Consider the following 18,578-nt stretch of genomic DNA (forward strand, 5'->3'; position numbering starts at 1 on the left):
AACCACAATGTAGTCGTGCTGAGACTGGGTTTCAGAAATCACACAGAAATTACATTTTGGGGGCAGGTGAGGCTGTCGGATGCGGCTGCCGCTTTGGGCTTTGGAGGTTCGGTGCCGGTGGGAGCGGGGAGCCCCTGGCACACGTACGTGCCCCTGGGTACCTGCGACGTGCAGAGGTAGCGTGAGCCGTGGGTGAGCCTGATCCAGGCGCTGGCACGATGGCACACACGGGGTCAAGGCTGTAGTGAGCAGAGCTGCACCTTACTGCTGTACCAGCCTCCCTCCGCCTCATCCGCTCACCCCAAGGATACTGGTGGCGCTGGGGAGGGGCAGGCATTTTCCTACCACTACCCCTACAGTCTGGATTCAGGAAAAAAAAAGTACTGCCTATACACTCTACAGAGAACAGGTCAAGGTCTATATACACAGCCGGGAAAATCCAAATGAGAACAGGAAACAGCACGCACATCCCAGTGCACGAGAGAGGGCACGAGGCAGGCAGGAGCCAGGTGCGCAGCAGGAAGCATTGGCACATGTACAAGGTAAGACAGGAACAGGCTGCTGCAAGCGTAACAGCTTCTCCTTAAATTAAAAGCAACACATACACACAAGTGCTTTGCATCACATCCCACGGCACTCATCACACAGGCTCCGAACACACAAGCAGGCACTCTTCCCATACAACTTAAAAAAAACACAACAAAAAAACAACAGGTCCCTGGCATTGACTTGGAGATAAAAAAAAAAAAAAGCAACATTTCTTCCTTGCCTTAGAAAAAGAAACCCCCCTTGCCCAGACGCGGTGTTTCCCCCCTTCCAGCCAGAAGAGGCCATGCTCTCTCTGAAAAAGATCCACAGGAGTTGTTTTGTTTCTCAAGCACATCTCAACTGCTTTTGTCCTCAAGAAGACTCCAGAGCAACCAGCCGCCACAAAGGGCACTGTGGGAAGCTCCACATGCGTGTTGTTTCTTTGTTTTGTTTTTAAAGCCATTGTTTTCCTCTCTGTTAACTAAAAGAATCAGCCTAAAACACGCGATAGCAATTTTAAATTTCTTTGAATGCATTCCCTCTGAGGTGGAGCCTCTTCAAAGTCTCCTCTAAAGTTTAAAGCCCCAAGATGCATGTTTGAAGGCAGCTGGTAAGCATGCCAAAATCAAGCCGTCTTACAAGAACGGCAAGTACCGCAGTACCTGCTTTATCTGGAAAAAATAAGCGGTCCTCCAGTTTTTTCATGTCATGGGGATCCCAGGCTCTAAACAATGCCCTTAGATACCAGAGAGGCTAATGCCCCGCCTAGAGCCTAGTCCCCACGCACCAGTTGCATTGAACAAGTCTGGCTGGCTCCTACCTCCAAAGGTGTCCATCCGAGGTTAGAGGGACCCGCAGCAGCACGTTAAGCCCCTTCCCACAGAGGCGAGGATGCTCTCATCTCTCCTAAGAGCAGACAACACAGCAGTTGGGATGGCCTTGGTCCGGTCTCGGTGGTCTGTGTAAACAGGTTTTCTCCAGTACACAAAGCGAGGGTTGGAGGGTGCTGGTTCAACATTTCTCTTGTACCCGTTCCCCTTTACGAAGGATGAATCCATAAACCTTTGGCAGTTCCCTCCCCTCCCCAACCCCATCCCAAATACTGCCCGGCGTGGTTCACAAGCACATATTTAATTAGCATCTGTTGGGTCCATCCTCCAGTCCCGCTGGCACTCCCTCCCCTTCTGGCCGATCGTTTGGGGTTCCATGCACACCAAGGTAGTGGTTTTATCCTGGAACGGCAGGCTGTAGTCTCTTGGATTGCAGTACATGGGGTTTACCGTATCCTGGTGAAGAGGTTGAGAACGGATACAGACTCCTAAAAAGAAAAGGCAAAGCAGGTACTTCAGCACTTAAAAGCTTTGCTGCAGCGTTATTCCACGTGATTTTTTTTTTTTTTAATTAAAAAACGCTGGTGAGGTATCTCCAGCTCAGGGCACTGATCTGGGCTAAACATTCAAAGTCCAATGCCATAAATATTCCCATGTTGTATTTTTTTCCAACTGATAACGAGGCGTGTGGCAGGCAAGCATGCCATTCCCACAGCTCTGTGGGAAGCTGCACCCTAGAGCCAGGGTGCACCCAGGCGCCTGCAACGCCCGCTCCCCACAGCTCATTCCTTAAGATCTCACTGCCATTCTCCACTGCCTCCGCGAGACACCCAGAAAAGCTCCCGGAGCATCTGGCACAGCCTGCTTTCGGCGATGGCACGTTGTTAGTGGCAGTACCACGATCCCATTTCCACCCCAGCCACCACTTTAAGCGCTTACGCAAGTAGCTAGAGGACAATCAAGTCCGAGGGCACGGCCAGTTGATAGCAGCACGTGAGCACAGAATACGGGCTGGAGGTGAGCTCCCTGCAATGCTGCTGCATTCAGCAGCTCCCTAACAGCCAGAATGATGTTCTGTCACACTACTTGGGTGTGCAGAGGCAACCTTTTATTGCGTATGACTGCAAACCCTTTTATACTGCAGTCCAGTTTAACCCTTCACTGCATCCTCCCCTCAACCCACAGGATAAGGTAACGAAGCCAGAGGCAAGGCCGAAGAACAGAGGGAACTGACCGAATCCCCTGCCGAAGGCTGAGCCTGCTGCAGGACACGGCTGCAGCCAGCTGCGCAGCACATCCTTACCTTTGTCGAGCGAGTTTTACTGAAGACGTTCCAGAACCGCAAGGTTTCATCTCCAGCTCCCGTAACTATGGCCTCCCCATCAGGGGACATTGCCTAAGGCAGGAGAGAGCAGCCTTTAGTATCTGTTACATTTTTGAGGTTGAAACCAAACCTTCGTTGGAATGCATCAGAGGTATTCTACTCCCCTTCCTACTTGGCTGGCGGTGAGACACCAGACTACCACCTCTGCTTTCATGTGCCTCACTCAGCCTCAGTAGGTGCCAACTCGAGCACTTGCATCTTACTTACGCAGCTCTGGAACACATGGGTGGAATTATCGTAGAAACGATTCCTGTGTTAAGAAATCCATGCCAGTTGTAATTGAGGCTATTCCTCCCCGGATTATAAATGCGTGTTAAGGCAGGAAGTGTGATAGAGCTGGCAAATGCCAGTCATTAGTCACTTCGGTTGGAACCTACCTCACAAAACACTATCAGCATATTTATCACGTTAAGAATCCACTGAAAGCCCTATGTAACATTAACAAAGCAGGTAAGAAATCAAAGGGATTAGGTGCATCAGGCATTTCAATACAGAATTAGGAGGACTGAAAGCACCAAGTTCTTCCCCTGCTTGCAGTTACCAACGGAACAGTGACAAAGTCTTAAGGGAACAAGAAGACTTTCCCGTGCTTCCTCAGAAGAGTTTTGGCAAGCTTTGCTATTCATTAATAAAGCCTCACATTTCCATAGCAGCAAATCAAAGTATCCCTTGCAGGCAAGGAAACCAGATACAGAGCTTTTTTCTTTGCTTGCAGGGCAACATTCATACCTCCACCAAGAGCAGAGGCTGCTCACAGCGCCACCGGCGCTGCAGCTTCAGGTCTCATCCCAGCACATGCACAGCCAGTTCAGTAGGGACAGAAGGTTTCAGAGGCAAGGCCGGTGCTTACCAGATATAAGACTCTGTACGAGTGCCCTGTTAGCTTTGCTACTTGAGTTAATGAGGGGTATTTCCAGACGAGGATCTGGTTCTGCGAGTATCCATGGGTACTCACCTGAAAGCGGAGAGGGAAATGAGTTACGCTCCCGAACGCAGGAGAGCTCAGCAGCAGCGCTGCACAGGGAGGAACTTACTAGCTCGTTGGCGTGCTTTGACCAGGCCAGGTTGCACACTTGTGACCCGGTGTCAATGCACTGCAGAGGCTGCCCGGTGAGCGTGTTCCAGAAGCGTATGCAGCGGTCGGCTGTCCCGCCGCCGGAGGCGAGGAGGCCGTGCTGGTGCGGAGACCAGGCGATGGCTTTTACTGCTGCAAGATGCTCTGTGTATTGTTGGACAGGACTCAGGCTGGAGTGATTCCAGACAAGGAGCTGGCAGAGAGGAAAGACGTGATCGAACTTGCACTGCAGTCACGTGTCCGCGACACCCACAAACCACGATGTCGCACTGGGATTGACGAGGGTGGTTGGGCAACACGACGGTTTCCCACAGCTCTGCCCAAGCACATGTGTCTCAGCTATTTCAGCCCTGCAGCCTGTCCCACCCTGTCACCACACTCAGCTGAGGAGCCACTTCACCACTGGGTCACGAGGAAGTCCTTCAGTTAAGCTTGTAAAGCCAGCAACACGGTGTCACCGAATGTCAGCTCAAACCCCCCTTTTGTCTTTGTGGCTGTATTACCCCAGCACACGTCAGGAAGCACGTGCAAGCTCACCGCAAGATATTCTGAGGAAGAACTTTGTACAACCATGCTGTCACACATACACCGGGCAAATTCACTACCTAGCAACCCGCTCCAAAGGGCTCTGAACACTTTCTTCAGAACAGATGCTTCTTCCATATGGTGTTCAGTGAACTGCAAGTCTGTGCTATAGGTATTAAAACTTATATAGCTTCTAAACTCTGTTTCCTTCCACATACATAAACATTATTGCAACAAACTTGAGACTATACGCTACCTAAACCAAGCCAGGAAGTACAGCTTAGCAGTAGCTTTATTGAACTCAAAACCCTGAGTCAAGCTAGAGATTTAATTAGCCAAATAGAGAAGCAAAATTAAGTTTGCCTCTTTAATTTTATTACAGAGAGGAGACTGAGTAGAAGCTTAGCATGATTTATCGTTGGGCACAGTCCAACAACTGAAACAAAAGCCCCTTCACAGAGCAGATGAATATCCTTGGAGAAAGGGGACCTGACATTTCCCTGCAAAGATCTAGAGATGCCGAGCCTCATGGGACCAGCTGTAAGTACTATACCTTGTTATCATTTCCCCCAGAGGCCAGGAGCTGGTGGTCCGTAGACCATTTGAGCCCACAGACCTCCTGCCTGTGGCCCTGGAGCCGCCGCTCTGACTGCAGGGGAGGGGTGCGGATGTCCCTCTGAAGGATCATTCTGTCTCGACTCCCAGAAGACAGCTGGTCCGCGTTCCATGCCAAGGCACCTGTAACACGGGCAGAGAGCAACAGCCTAAGGGCACATTTTGGGAGCCTTGCAGGAGCGTGCAGGCAGCACGCAGCCACCAGAACTGCAGGAGGTTTACAAAAAAAAAAAACCAGTGCTTAGGGACCCTCCTTTATATACCCTGCCTGGAGTCTTAAAATGGCATACAAAGATATCTTCAGTAAGCTTGCTGCAGGCAAATCTATCGCTAACCCCATTTCACTGAGCAGTAAAGCACAGAAACAGAACTCAAAAGCCATCTTGACTCCCTGAATCTCACCTCAGAATTCAGATTCACAACAGCTCTGACCAAAAATTTACAGAAAAACAAAGAAAAACAGAAGAACAGTCCCCGAAGCATAAGGGAACTGGAAATCTCAGTGTAAAGCTGCCTGCCTGCAGGGCTGAAACCGGAAGCCAGTGGCAGTGAGAAAGTGTTGTAACCAAACCCAAAATGCCTCAGCAGACATGGAGGAAACACCTGCTGCAGTAGTCACTCAAACACCACCACACCCAAGATCAGAACACCACAATTACTAGGTGGCAATGTTTTAAAGGCAGCTCAGGACACAGCAGGGCATAAATATCAATTCTGGTACTGTCTGAGTTCAGGGAGAGAAGTAAAAAAAAAAAACAAAAAAAAGCAAGAAACAAAACATGTGGAAACTCCACCTCCTTACCAACTCTGGCTGTGTGCCCCTCTAGCATGGAGAGCTTTTTTCCTGCAGCTGCATCCCAGATCTGTACAAAGCCCTTGTGAGTGCCAACGGCTACCAAGTTCCCCTAGACAAACAGAAAACCACGATCAGTAAAGCCAGTAAGTACAGACAGAAATAAAACAAAAAGCTAGATGCTGAAAAGACTTCAGATAAATCCCACAAGATGGAAAGCATCCAGAGTTCTTCCATCTTGCATCTTTTCCCTATTGAAGGGGGGAGCCAAGCAGCCCGGCTGAAATATACTTAGAATCAGGTCACTTCTCCAGCTCTCGACAATAAAATGTTTTTTCTTCCCCTCCCATACCTCTTAGCAAGTGCCTCCAGAGTGTCAAGATACAAGAAGTTACTCCCTATCCCCTCTCGTTTAGCAGAGACGAGAAACACATTTGATGAACAGCACACAGGGAGTTTGGGAGAACACAGAAAAATAATCCATGATTTTAGAGCTTGCAATGAAGGGCTATACAGCTACGGTGATAGCATTTGAATTGCATTTCACTTGTCACTGCCAGTGTTATACTGACCCGTTCTGACCAGCCCACGGACGTTACAGAATCTCCTTCCACGGACAGATCGCACAGTCGGGTTACCTTGAGGATAAGACAGAATGAGAAATACTTGCTATTGTCATGCTGCATTAGCTACCTCCAGAGCTATCTCCTGGTTTGGGACAGAGCATTAAAAGCACTGAATCCCTCCCACAGCGCGTTCCGTAGTTCTGAAAGGTGCTGCAGCTGGAGAACACCCACAGCAACAGGTACATCACTCTCCAGACACTGGTCATCATTTACCTGGCTCGTACAAGCACTCCACAGGTAAACACATGTGCCAAGGCCAACGCTGAGGACGTTAAGAGAGGACCAGTCTACCAGGTTCAGGTAGAAGTCGTCCTGCAGTTCTGGGGCATCCAACACTTTGAAAGGAATCTTTGAGATTTTCCGAGTTGGTTTTCGGGGTGATCGTAACAGCTTCTGACTGTTTACAATGAGAGACAAAAACAACTACAGAATATCACACATCACAGCAGATGGCATGGACAGATGCAGCTAGTCTTTAGCGCGTACCTGCATTTCTATAGAGATACACAAAGAGGCAGCAAAATGCTTTCCAGCATGTTAGAAGGAGTTAGTCTCTGGTTCTATAAAGGAGCTGGGAAGCAAAACGACAAGCTGGCTGCTGAGGGCTGGTCAGGACACATTCGGTATTAAGCAGTTGGGGTGTACTCAGGAATCCTTAGGGAACCTGACTGTCCCTACTTATTACCTTCTCAGACTTCCCAAACCAATTCACGTGGCAATTTTGATTGCCTTAAAGAGAAACCCTGGAGAACATCACTGAAACACCTCACTGAAACCTGTTTCAACACTCCCCCACTGCAGAAGTCTGTGGGGAATCAGTATTACCTTTTGTTGCTGACAGGAGACAAGGAATACGGCGAGACCTCGTTACCATCATCCGGACTGGAACGTTTTGTGCTGAGAGAATACTGCAGAGAGAAAATACACCCAGTAAGAACACCACCATGCCCAAGCCCGATGTAAACCACTCACACAGGCACCAGTGCCCAGCTAGCTCCAACATCCACTGCCAGTTTTCCAGCCTTTTCAGTTCCCCTCTTTTCCAGATGTTCCAGGACCATACAAAAACTTCCACTGAAGACCAAAACCTTTATTTGGTCATTTACCCAGTCTTAAGAGCGTCCAAAAAAGCTTTGTTCCCACCCAGCTTCCTTGCCAGTACAGAAATAAGTACGTAGCTTGCTACAGATACTTACGTTCTCTTTATAGGCCACCAAGTTTGCTCCTCAACTTACATCAGTAAAATCTTAACACCAACTCTCTTGCATTAGCAACTTGACAGAACCACGTGCTTTGCTCCCACGACACAAGACACACAAGCTCCCTTTGTTTTAAATGCAGACCAACTTACAGTGAAGAGGGACTTCTTCTCTGGAGTGGACGGCTGCAACCTCCTGTCTTCCGTCTGCGGGTCCTGCACTTTCTCGATCCCTGCTCCTAAGAGTTCATTCTTCAGCAGGGCGGAGTAAGCAAGGCCATCTGTGAACCCAAACGAGTGCTTAGGCAGGGAACTCTGAAGCCACAAGCACCTCTGCAGGGACCGACTGGGTCACAACCGCCTGACTTCTACACTCACAGGGCCTCTTCATAAGCCTGGGACTCCAGCTCGGAATTAAGATTAGCAGCAAGCTTCCCCTCCTTCCACACCATCAGGAAGTTACTTCCATGACTCAATAAATCAAGAGATACAAACAGGCCCTCGCTTCCCAGATGCGAAGCAGCAGCCCACTGAGGTGACCAGGTGTTCACTCTTGTGACACATGCACAAAACACCAGCGTGGCTTTTTGCTTAAGATAAGCACAAAAGTGCCAGCGTTCACTTAATTTCCAAACTCGGCATCAATTTGGAATAAAAGCCGTAGCCAAGGCTACAAGCAGCAGAAAGAAGGTCTCACCTTTGCCATTGTCCGATGTAGCATCCTTCGCTTTTCTGTTTTGACTTGGCGATTTTTCATTTTCCTGAAAGGGGGAAAAAAAAAAACCACACCATCACCACACAGAACCATCACAATGCATGTAAAATAGCAAACAAAGAAGTCTGCAAACAGGCTGCACCTGTGGGCCAGGAGGTACACATTCAAAGGAACTCTTTAAGGGCAGCAGCAGACCATGGCTCAGAAGATAAGCAGAGCCAAAATGAAATGCCAGCCAAAATGAAACGCGCCATTTCCTCACTTCAAAGGCTTTGAGCTGCGGGAGAAGGGAGCAAAGCTTACGTTTATTCTGTGGAAGTTGATGCTCCAGTTGGCCCCGGCTCTTGAAGGAATGAACCTGTCTCCGTGCTTACTCGGAGAGGACATGGGAGAATTGGAAGGCGTCAGGGTTCTTCTCATCTCTGCTACCTGAATTAGAGATTTAGACACATGCAAGAACAAGTGTTGATCCCAGCAGGGGGGTCTGACAAACATCAAAGAGGTCTTGTCAAAGCTAAATATGCCAAAATAGAAGAGCAAAACACCGGTTTATCCCCTTAGCAGAATGAGTACGCGCACCCAGTCCAGCTGTCACAGGAACGTCTGTCAAGAGAAGCAATTAAGCAGCGCCTTTCGCACTGCCCCTTTTCAAGCTGATGCTGCCAAGGCAAACGCAGGGAAGGCGAGAGCAGGGCAGAACGCTCGCTGGGTGCGCTGCCGAGTCCTCAAGTGCGATCACATTCTTTTTCATACAGCAACTCGTAGCGGAGAGGACCGCAGCTCAGAAGAGGGCTAGTTTCTCCAGCCCGCCAAGCTCCCCCTGAATGCAGGAAATACCTCTATCCCAGGTACTTCAACAACTCCCCCCACTACGGCATCACCCAGGAACTCGGGGATCGCGCACCGCCTCCCTCTGCTCTGCTCCCCAGTGAAGGCATTCAGCAGCACTCACCCCAGAGGCTGGTCGCTAGCCAGGCTGACTCCTGACGACTATTCTGAGCCCAGCTAGATTGCCTCCCCTCCTGCAGACCACCCACCTTCAATTCTGCTCTGGGAGACCGCGCCAAAAGCCTCGCTGAAGTCAGTGCAAACGACACATGCTCCCTCCTCCCATCCATCACGTTAAATCGTGCCTTCGTAGAAGGCTCGCAGGTTGGTCAGGCATGATTTGTCCTTGCTAAGTTTGTGCTGACTGCTTTCAAACACATTTGGGTCCCTCATGTCTGGAAATGGTTTCCAGAAGGATTTGCTCCATAGCTTTCTCAGGGACAGAAATACACTACCGCCTCCCCTGCTCTTCAGCTTCTTCTCTAGCTGCTTCAGCCTCCAGTCCTAAGGCTTTTTGTTTGTTAATCCTCAACCTTTTTACACTGCCTGTGATTCCTGAGATTATTTAGTAAAAGGCATCACTGCACTACATAAGCATATCTTAACTCACTTTTGCAACCTGAACTGAGGTTGTCTGCGTGGAAGCACTGTCAGAGCGGGGTTATTTGGTTACTCCTAGAACAGCTCAGGAGCTCTCATCTGGTCACAGCCCCACAAAGGACACAGGTTCCCACATCTTCCAAAGCTCAACTGAGAACAGTCACAGGGAACACAGACGAGCACTTCACTTTCAGGCTCAGATCCCTTGGTACAGACCATCCGTACTTACACAAGGCATCGTGTTTTCATTCTGGATGTTGATTTGGCGTAGGAGACGTCTCTCATAATCCTGGTCCATGGTGGAATGGATAGGGGTTGGGGAGTTCGGCAGCCTCAGGAATTTATGTTCATGAAGCCCAATCAGTAATTAGCCTGCTGCAACAGATGGGGGGAGAAAAGCACCAAAATATCACACCTCTTCACGTAGAAGCAGCCTCCAGCATCTCTCAAGACTCTTCTTTAAACCAGAGACCGCTTTCCCCCTCCACAGCAGCGTTATCAACCCTGTGCGATAAAGCCCAGCGCGAGGTTGCTGATGGAAGTGTTTCCCTGTATTGCTGCCCTTGGTTGTTAATCCACCCGAACAGGCAATCGGCATTTTGCAGCTGGTAGGACCGAAGCATGCAACAGCCCGAGCACAGACCGCGACCTCACGTTCGCCAACCGCGGCAGCGCAGCTTAGCGAGCCCCAGGTACGCAGGCGTGCAGGGATCGGATGCCCACGGCCTGTGGCACCGCGGGCCAGAGGCAGGCACCTCTGTGCCAGAGTGGATATTTCATCCACGGCGCACACACGGCAGCCTTTTAGTGCCCCGAAGCGCAGGAACAGGGGCAGCTCTGGACTGGGGAGCCCCCCGAGGGAGCGTTCAATCTCTGACACCCGCGCTGCCCCACATCTGCCCCTGGGCTACCATAAAGCCAGCCCAGCTACAGCCGCACGGTGAGGCCGTGCTGCAATCCACGTGGCGCTCGAGCGCCCGCTTTATGAGAGGGCTGCTTCATTACCTAGAATTGGCTGAGTTACGGCACGCGTCGATAAAGGATAACGAACCTTTCCGGGAGGGCACGGAGCTGCAGCCTTCCCCCGAGCAGCCCTGCCCGCGCCCAGCCTCCCCAGCAGCCGGGCCAGGCTGGTTGCTCAGCCCGAGATAAACATCTCCAGAGGGAAAGGCGGAACGAGCGCACGCCGCACAGAACCCTGCAACGCGGAGGCACCTGGAAGCTCTGCGGAAGGTGAAGGGATTTTCAATCGCCTGCTATTGTATAAACATTCGCTGGGGCCGGCTGGAGGCCCGGCTCCACGAACGGCGCTGCCTCGAGATACGGATTTGGGAGACCTGGGAGGCCGCGGCGCAGGAGGGCCGGGCAGAGCCCGGCCCCGCTCCCTGCCCCCGGGAGCGGACGCGAGAGCAGCAGCCTGGCGAGACGTGACCGGGAATTCCAGCGTGCCGCAAACGGACGGGAAAGCACGAGGACAGCGCACGAACCCTGGACTAGCGGCTACCGCCCCGCCACTCGAGCGGTTTGGTAGTGCTGGAGCTTGGACCTCTTACAGACACCGAAAAGCCGCTCTGTTCCTGGCCATTAAGCACGCCAGCACTATTACAGGAGCAGCCCCGAAACAGCGGCTGCCAAGCACACCTGCTCACCTCGGCCACCTCCTCCCCCGGGCTCTCTTCTTTTTTAACGTAACACATTTCTCCCATACGTTCCCGCAGAGGAAAGGCTGGAGAACGCCAAATTCAACAGTGAGCAGCTTCCACCGAACACAGCGGAGAGGCAGCGATGGCGTTACTGCGAGTGAGCATTTAGAAGAGTTTTATCGTTAAACTCATTTGGTAATAATATCAAAAAGAAATCTCAGTGCCTGCCATGTCAAACGCTTCCTCCTATTGTTTAGTCGCCTTACCACTACCCTTACTACTCACAGTCTCCCAAACCTTTCTTTGAGGCCAGCAGGACCTCTCAAACCCAGCGTTTCCACAAGACCTTTTTTTTTTTTTCCACTTTTTTTTTCCAGCTTGCGGAACCCACACGAGGTGCGCGATCAGCTGGGGGCACCGCACATCCGAAGCGTCTTCCCAGAAGGGCTCAGCGTGGGAGATGCAGACCCAGTCCCGCAGGAACGTGATGTTTTTAATTCCGCATATCCAACGCGTTCACTTTCGGAGCTTTTCACTCAGACCGGACAGATTTAGACCACCACGGCTCCCGGTCAGGAACGCAGCGCGCGCAGAGCGAACGACAGGGGAGGGGCTGCGCAGGCAGGGCGCAGCAGCACCGTTACGCCCCACGGCGCCCTTCGTCAGGCTTCGGGCGCTTCGAAATAAAGCCCCACGTGACGCACATCGAACGTGAACTGCCAGACTTCCTCTCCTCCCCTTCGCCCTCCCTAAATTTGGGATTCGGATAAATTTCGCATTCGTGCGCTTGAAAGTTCTCCTGCCTTTGGCGTTGTCAGAGCCTCCCGCCACCACCAACGCCTCGCGTTCGGCCCCTCTCCCCCCCGTTAGCTCCGTTTTTAAGAGCGGCACAACGCTCCTGTAACAGGACAGCCAGGGACTCCCTGCTCAGGTGAGCCACGGCACAAAGCCCACGCTCGTCACCTCGCCTTCAGCGCCTGCTGAAAGGCCCCAACAGGAACAGGCTGTGTCCAAACTGAGGGACCAGTTCTGCAAAAACGCCTGCACTCAGCTCGCTGCCCGCCCTGGCGTTCTGCACGCCGGCTTATTAAAACCAGACCCGCACTGAGGAAAAAACGCGAAGCGTTTGGACGCACCAAGGTTGGGTCAACAAAAAAAAAGAACAGGGCGCACCTGTTGAGCGCCACGACTTCACCTGGAAGCATTGTTCTGAGTAACGTTAGCCGGGATACAATCCAGCCAGCTCGCGGGTAAGATGTAAGGCGCGTGGAGAAAATACCAAAACTCGGTCAGAAAACACAAATCCTTCTTGAACACAACCGCCACCTGCCTTCCCCAGGCACAAAGCACGTAACTGGTAACAAAACAGGATCCCAAACTGAGTACAGAGCACCTGGTTCCTCGGGATTTGTTATTTCTTAAAGAAATAAGCTTGCAGTCACAGCCCCCAGTTCTCAGGCGCAGCCTTTCCCATGGCTTTAAGGGAAACTGAAAAGCCTCCCGCAGGCAGATTTAGTTAGCGAGAGCCTGCCCAGGCCCAGCGAGGCTGCCTTCTCTCCGGGCCCGTATTTAATGGCGCCAGTTTGAAGGGAAAAATACTTCGTTATTCCGGGGATGAATATTTAAAAGCTCTCGGGAAGACCCCACGATTTACCAGTCTCGGCTATTAGGGGTAAACGTGCTTACGCAGTAAGCGAGCGCATCGGCCTCTCAGTCACGAACAGCGGGGCTGGAAATCAAAGCCAGACGCCCCGCTTCCCCGCAGCCGGCGTTTGCTCTTCCCAAGGTTTCTCTGAACCCATCACCGGGCAACACTCGCAGGGCAGTGAGTTGGCGCCGGCCTCAGCCGCCAACAACCGCGGGACTCGTCTGGCACGGGTGGACGGGCGGGCACCTCCGCCGTGCCCGGCGGCGCCACACGTTCAAGCTGGGTGGGTGAAACCTCCTCGGCCCCAAAACAGGACGCCTGCTGCCGGGCTGGATCCGCTCTGCGAGCCGAGAGCCAGCGCGGGGCAGGGGCGAGCTGCTGCCCCGGGCAGCTCCGCCACGCAGGCTGCAGGAGCGGTTGAGCTGTCAGGGGTTCTTTTAGTTCCCGGACCTCTGCGCACGCTGAAGGCAGCGCTTTTTTTGCTGGTGATCGGGCCCGTTAGAAAGGCGGGCGGGATGCTGCGAGGCCAGCCCCGGCACCGGAGCTGGCGTCGGCGAGGAGCGCAGCGCTCCGCTGGCGGGCAGGCTGAAGCTGAGCTCCTCCACGCTTAACCCAGAGCGACACCTTCACGCGTGCTGCGTGCGCACCGCGCCGAACAAACCCTCTGAAATCACTAGCTTCCATTCAAAAGCGGCAGTGACGCAAAAAGCCAGAGCCTCGTGCAAGTTTCGCCGACGTCTCCTCGCTGGTAAAGCCGCAACCGGGCGGTTTCTCGTCCGGCAGCTCGCTACGGTACCGGTGTGAACGTCGGCGTTAGGTGACAGGCAACGTCTTCCCCCTGAGGCCCGCAGGAAATTCCGCCCGCCGGCACCAAACCAAGGCCCGCCGAGCGGCTACTGCGAGAGCCGCCACGTCGCGTCAGCGCGTTTCGGCGACTGCTCTTCACTGAGCGTCCTGCAGAAATCCGCCTCGGTTCTGCCTTTCCACAGCCTGTGCCACCACCTCCTGCCCCCCGAGGTGACAGACGCCTTCAGACACCCGCTGCCACCGGCTCCAGAGGGCCCGCATCCCCCAGGGGCCGCCTTGTAGCCGGCGGGCACAGACTGAACTCAAGCCGGATTGGAAAGAAAACGCCCCAAAGCTGCGGCCCCAGCGTTGTTTTCGTCTCCTACCTGCACGCAGCCTCCCAACCCTTAGCTCAAGATGCTGCTGCCACTCCACACCAAGCTTCACAGACGAGCAGCGGGTGCTATTTGTGCCTCCCTTCACCGCCAGCGTCACCAGACATCGTCCCTTCCTCGCAGGCCAGCACCGGAGGTGACAAACGTCCGACGTTCTGCGACTCGCTGCACCCCCACCTGCACTCAGACAAGCTCCAGGACTTTCCGCAGCCCTCCCCGAGGCAGCTTCGGAGCTGAGTTAAGGCTGCGTCTACTTCTCAAAGCACCCCAGAGCCCAAGTGGATGACAGGGGACCTCTGACCAGCAGAGCGCGGCGTACCCGCGCTCCCTGGAGCCACTCGGGACACGAAGGCCGCAGGCGGCCCGCTCTCCGTACCTCACCCTCGGCTCGCGCCCAGAGCTCTGGCCAGGACGGGGACTTCCACGTGCCAGCAGAAGCACAGCGCCGTAACACCTTCAGGGAAACGCGAAAAACGTATTTGGGAGAGCCCTTACTAAAAATAAAGCCCCCCCCCAACCGGTAACCCTCCTCAGTACACCGTCACGAGCCCAGAGGACTTCCCCCCCTCCCCGAGAAGCCAGGCGCAGGACCTCGTCTGAGGGAACGCTGCTCCGGGGCCTCTTCTACGTGAGCGATGCTCAGATCTCTCCATCACTTTCAGGCCGGATGGGTTCCCCCCCCCCCCCCCCAAACCCTCCTCCTCTCCACGACTGGAAGGGAACCTGCCGGAGCAGAGCCTGCCACGCTGTGCTCGGAGCACGGGAACGTTTTCGGCCGCCCCATTCGCACAACGCCCAGCTGCACGGAGCAGTGGCAGCGGCCCCCTCCCTGCCGCGCGCAGCCGAGGGGTTTCCGGGTTCGCTCCGACCGGCCTTTACAAGTCGGGAGAACTGCGGGGTTGCTCCGTCACCCTCCCAGACGGCGCTCCTCATTCCCCACACGTCTCCCCGCAGATCACAGGAGCCTGCTAGGAGCACGGGGTTTATCTGAGCAGACCTGACCATCGTGCGCGCAGCAGGGCATCGCAGAAGAGCATCACCGTTAGAAAGCCTTTTTACCGCCTGCAGGTAGCGATTAGTTCGCCTTTTCCCCGTGCCGCTTCACAAACGTGCGAGCCGCGCCTGCTGCAGGGAGCCTGAGAAGAGCACAGAGTCTCCAGCAGCGTGGGAAGCCACGGGCTGGGAAACACACGCGGCCCCACGAGGCAGCGCGCGCTGCGGGGTCGCCGCCGTGTCATCTCCCGCCCGGGGGTCGGAAGGCAACCCCCGCGCCTAATTAGCGGGAACGCTCCCAACGGGTTCGTCCGGTGCGAAAGCAAAACAAACGGGAGGCAGCAGGAAAAACTCCGCAGCGGGGGAGATGCAGCAGTCGGCACGGGTCCCTGTGCCAAGCGGGGTGTGAGCACCCGGCCTTTTGGGTCAGAGCGGGCCGGGGCCGAGGCGGCCCCACGCAAGTGCCGTCGGCTCCTTTCGCCCCGCTGCGAGGTGACGAGGCGGGCTCCTGCCGGCCGCGCTCGGGCAAGGCAGAGCGGAACAACTCCCTGCTGCGGGGGCGAGAGGATAAGGGCACGGCTGGGCAGGGAGGCGGGGCAGGACCCCCGGAACCGGCACACGGACAGGACGCACGCCTTCTCCACGTCGCCTCCACGCCGCGGCTGCTCTGGAGCCGAGAGCAGAGCCCCCGGCAGCCCCGGCCCCCGAGACGCCAGCGGGCGCCTGGTCCCTGCCCCGAGGACACTGGTCCCTGGGTCACCCCGCCGCTGGGCGGCCAGCGGGACGGAGCTTCCGCTTTTGGCTGCTCGTCAGCCGGCGCGTGGCGGCGCTCCTGTTGGCGAGCGCCCCGAGGATACCTACCTTTGGCTTATTTACTCTGACCACTGAAAGCCGCTGAGCGAGGAGGAGGCAGGGGCGCACCGGGTGAAGCACGCAGGGGCCTGGGGTAAGGGGTCTTAAGGGCAGAGCTTGGCCACGCCGAGTGTTCCAGGCTCGAGAGAAGCCCAAGAGAAAGGCTGCCGGGCGCACTTCTTAGCGTCTGAACGACGCTTTGGGGTTTCTTCCGAAGTAGTTTGCGCGCCCTGCCCTGCGCGCAGCCAGCTTTGAGAGGCAGAGGGAAACCAAGAGCACCTTAAGCACAAAGGCCGGCCACCGCCTCTCCTAGGCCCCGCAGCCCCCGGGCGGCGCCTGCCCCACTCACCTACCCGCAGGCTGTGTCGGAGCTGGGCGACTTCCCACAAACACCGAAAGGAATCGGCTTCACCAACCTTCGGTTTCATTTCAGAACGGAAACAAAAACTCGCGGAGCACATCTGCCTGCTTATCTGAAGCCTCGAAACAAAGCCCAGGCAGCTGCTGAGGGCACCAGCTCGAGGTAAAAGGTCTGCCTTACCGACAGCCTTATCAGAAGGCAGCGCTTTAAAAGCCGGGATTAAAAATTCACCAGCAGCCTCGTCCGCGGAGCTGCGCCGAAGTCAGGCGATTCAGACGCCTGCTCCATCACAGCGCTTAAACTACTGAAGACGCAGCAGTGCCCCCGGTCAGTTCACCGAACAAGAGCTGTAAGGTTTAGAAGACGCAGCAGTTTCAGTAAACAGCCCCAGAAAATTCTGCTTCGGCCTAAAATAATAACAACAGCAATTAAAAAAAAAAAAAAAACCGGTCTTTACCGGGAGGTGCCGCTGCCAGCGGGGGAATTGCTCCGTCAGGAACCTCAGGCACACGACGCCAGGCTCGCGCCACCGAACACGCGAGCCGAGTAAGGCTCAGCGAGAAAACCCGCGAGCAAACGAGCACCGTGCCTTCGGGAGAGCCACAACCGAGGGAAACCCACCCGGGCGGGGAAGCCCGTGACAGCTGACGGGTGACTCCGCCACGACCCCAGGGCGCGGCGCGGGCTGCCAGCACACCCACACCCACACCCACACCCCCCCCCCGGCCGCCACACGCCCGGTGCGGAGCTCGCAGCCCTCAGCCCTGCCCTGGCCGAGCTCCCGGACCGCTCCCCTCGGCGGCCGCCCCCGGCACGGTAACGACAGAAGGCCCCGAGCGGCACCGGGCTCCCTCCGACCCCCACAGCCGCCGGGAGCACGGCAGCACGGACACGGTCGGCTCCTGAGGGGGGGTTTCGGGGCTGCTCCGCGGCTCCCCCCTCCCCCCGAGCCCGCCCCGACCGGGGAGCCCAAGGCCGGGCCCCAGCAGCCGGGGCCTACCCTGGGCTCCCTGCCCGGCACCCCGGAGGCCTCCCCGGAGGCCTCCCCCGCACCCTTCACCCCCCTGCCCGTACCCCCGGCCCCCGGCCGGCCCCCACCCACCTGCCTGCCCGCCCGGCCCGGCCCGGCCCCGCTCCGCCTCCTCCTGTCACGGCGCCGGCCCCAGCGCTCCCCAATATGGCGGCGGCCCCGGCAGGAAGCTCCGCCCCCCCCTCCCCGCTGCCCCGCGCGCGGCACCACGGGAGCGCCCCGCCCGCCCGTTCGAATCTACACAGGAAGCGGCGGCGCGCGCTGCCATGGCAACCGCCGCGGGCGGCTCCCACCCGGCCGGGCCTCGGCGGGGAGCGAGAGCCGCGCAGATCCGTTCCGCCCCCGCCGCCGTCCCCCCTTCCCTTCCCTTCCCTTCCCTTCCCTTCCCTTCCCTTCCCTTCCCTTCCCTTCCCTTCCCTTCCCTTCCCTTCCCTTCCCTTCCCTTCCCTTCCCTTCCCTTCCTTGCCCTGCCCTGCCCTGCCCTCCCCTCCCACCCCAGGGTCACACAGAAATATTTCACGCACACCATTGTAACCAGGTGTGCACCAATTACACACCAATTGTACACCAATATATTCGTGTACACCATTGTGCCCACGTGTACACCAACTGTACACCAACTCCACACTGCTATTTCACACACCATCGTACCCAGGTGTACACCAACTGTACACCAACTGCACACTGACATTTCACACACACACTTTACCCAGGTGCAGCCCCGAGGTGCCCTCACAGCCCAACGCCCGGCCCGCCGCCCGCCTGCTCTGCCCCAGCCCCGCGGGTTCCCTGCTGCAGCACAAGACGCCGTAGGCACGCGAGCCACATGTTATTAACATTATTAGCTGTGTCATTAACGTTATTAGCTGTGTCATTAACACAGCTTGGCCTCCCGTGATTAATCGAATATCTATTTGAAGCTCACTTCTGAGGACGCGTTTACAGCAGCAGCAACAAGCAGCTAATAACTGGCAACCTAAAAGAGGCCCGAATCATTCCTGAAAAAACAAGGGAGGGAATGCAGCGCCCAGAGCCTCTCCTCCAGGGGTGCCCTGGGGGACACCCTGCTTCCCGGCCACCGCACGGACCTCGGGACGTGAAATAACCCCGTGGGCACCCCGAACACCTCGTGTGTGGGAATGGGACCTCGGGA

At 55.5% G+C, this 18,578-nt stretch overlaps 1 protein-coding gene across 7 annotated transcripts; it reads right to left on the minus strand.

Moving 5' to 3' along the window:
• Nucleotides 1–1,643: 1,643 nt before the first annotated feature.
• Nucleotides 1,644–17,602, minus strand: FZR1 (fizzy and cell division cycle 20 related 1). 7 transcript variants are annotated; one of them, XM_040537304.1, is made up of 14 exons: nucleotides 17,502–17,602; nucleotides 9,947–10,089; nucleotides 8,593–8,718; nucleotides 8,272–8,335; nucleotides 7,728–7,855; nucleotides 7,202–7,284; nucleotides 6,590–6,773; nucleotides 6,323–6,388; nucleotides 5,760–5,862; nucleotides 4,896–5,080; nucleotides 3,777–4,010; nucleotides 3,593–3,697; nucleotides 2,662–2,754; nucleotides 1,644–1,846 (listed from the first exon to the last, which is right to left on the minus strand). In XM_040537304.1, exons 2-14 carry the CDS (start codon nucleotides 10,013–10,015, stop codon nucleotides 1,805–1,807), a joined length of 1,482 nt encoding a protein of 493 aa, XP_040393238.1. In that variant the 5' UTR covers nucleotides 10,016–10,089; nucleotides 17,502–17,602; the 3' UTR covers nucleotides 1,644–1,804. The 7 variants fall into 7 exon arrangements, with proteins under 7 accessions (XP_040393238.1, XP_040393236.1, XP_040393237.1 ...); XM_040537302.1 differs by having other exon boundaries at nucleotides 9,947–10,092; nucleotides 17,502–17,590; XM_040537303.1 differs by having other exon boundaries at nucleotides 9,947–10,092; nucleotides 17,494–17,541.
• Between the last annotated feature and the right edge of the window lie 976 nt (nucleotides 17,603–18,578).

This window comes from Cygnus olor, chromosome 26 (genome assembly GCF_009769625.2).
Source record: "Cygnus olor isolate bCygOlo1 chromosome 26, bCygOlo1.pri.v2, whole genome shotgun sequence".
NCBI classification, from domain to species: domain Eukaryota; kingdom Metazoa; phylum Chordata; class Aves; order Anseriformes; family Anatidae; genus Cygnus; species Cygnus olor.

Excerpts from the sequence above, each read along its gene's own strand:
- FZR1 (XM_040537304.1), bottom strand. The coding sequence starts at position 10,015 with ATGGACCAGGATTATGAGAGACGTCTCCTACGCCAAATCAACATCCAG. Across the intron at positions 6,389-6,589 it reads GGAGTGCTTGTACGAGCCAG|GTAACCCGACTGTGCGATCT; the intron begins GTAAATGATGAC and ends CTTATCCTCAAG. Across the intron at positions 3,698-3,776 it reads CAAAGCACGCCAACGAGCTA|GTGAGTACCCATGGATACTC; the intron begins GTAAGTTCCTCC and ends CTCCGCTTTCAG.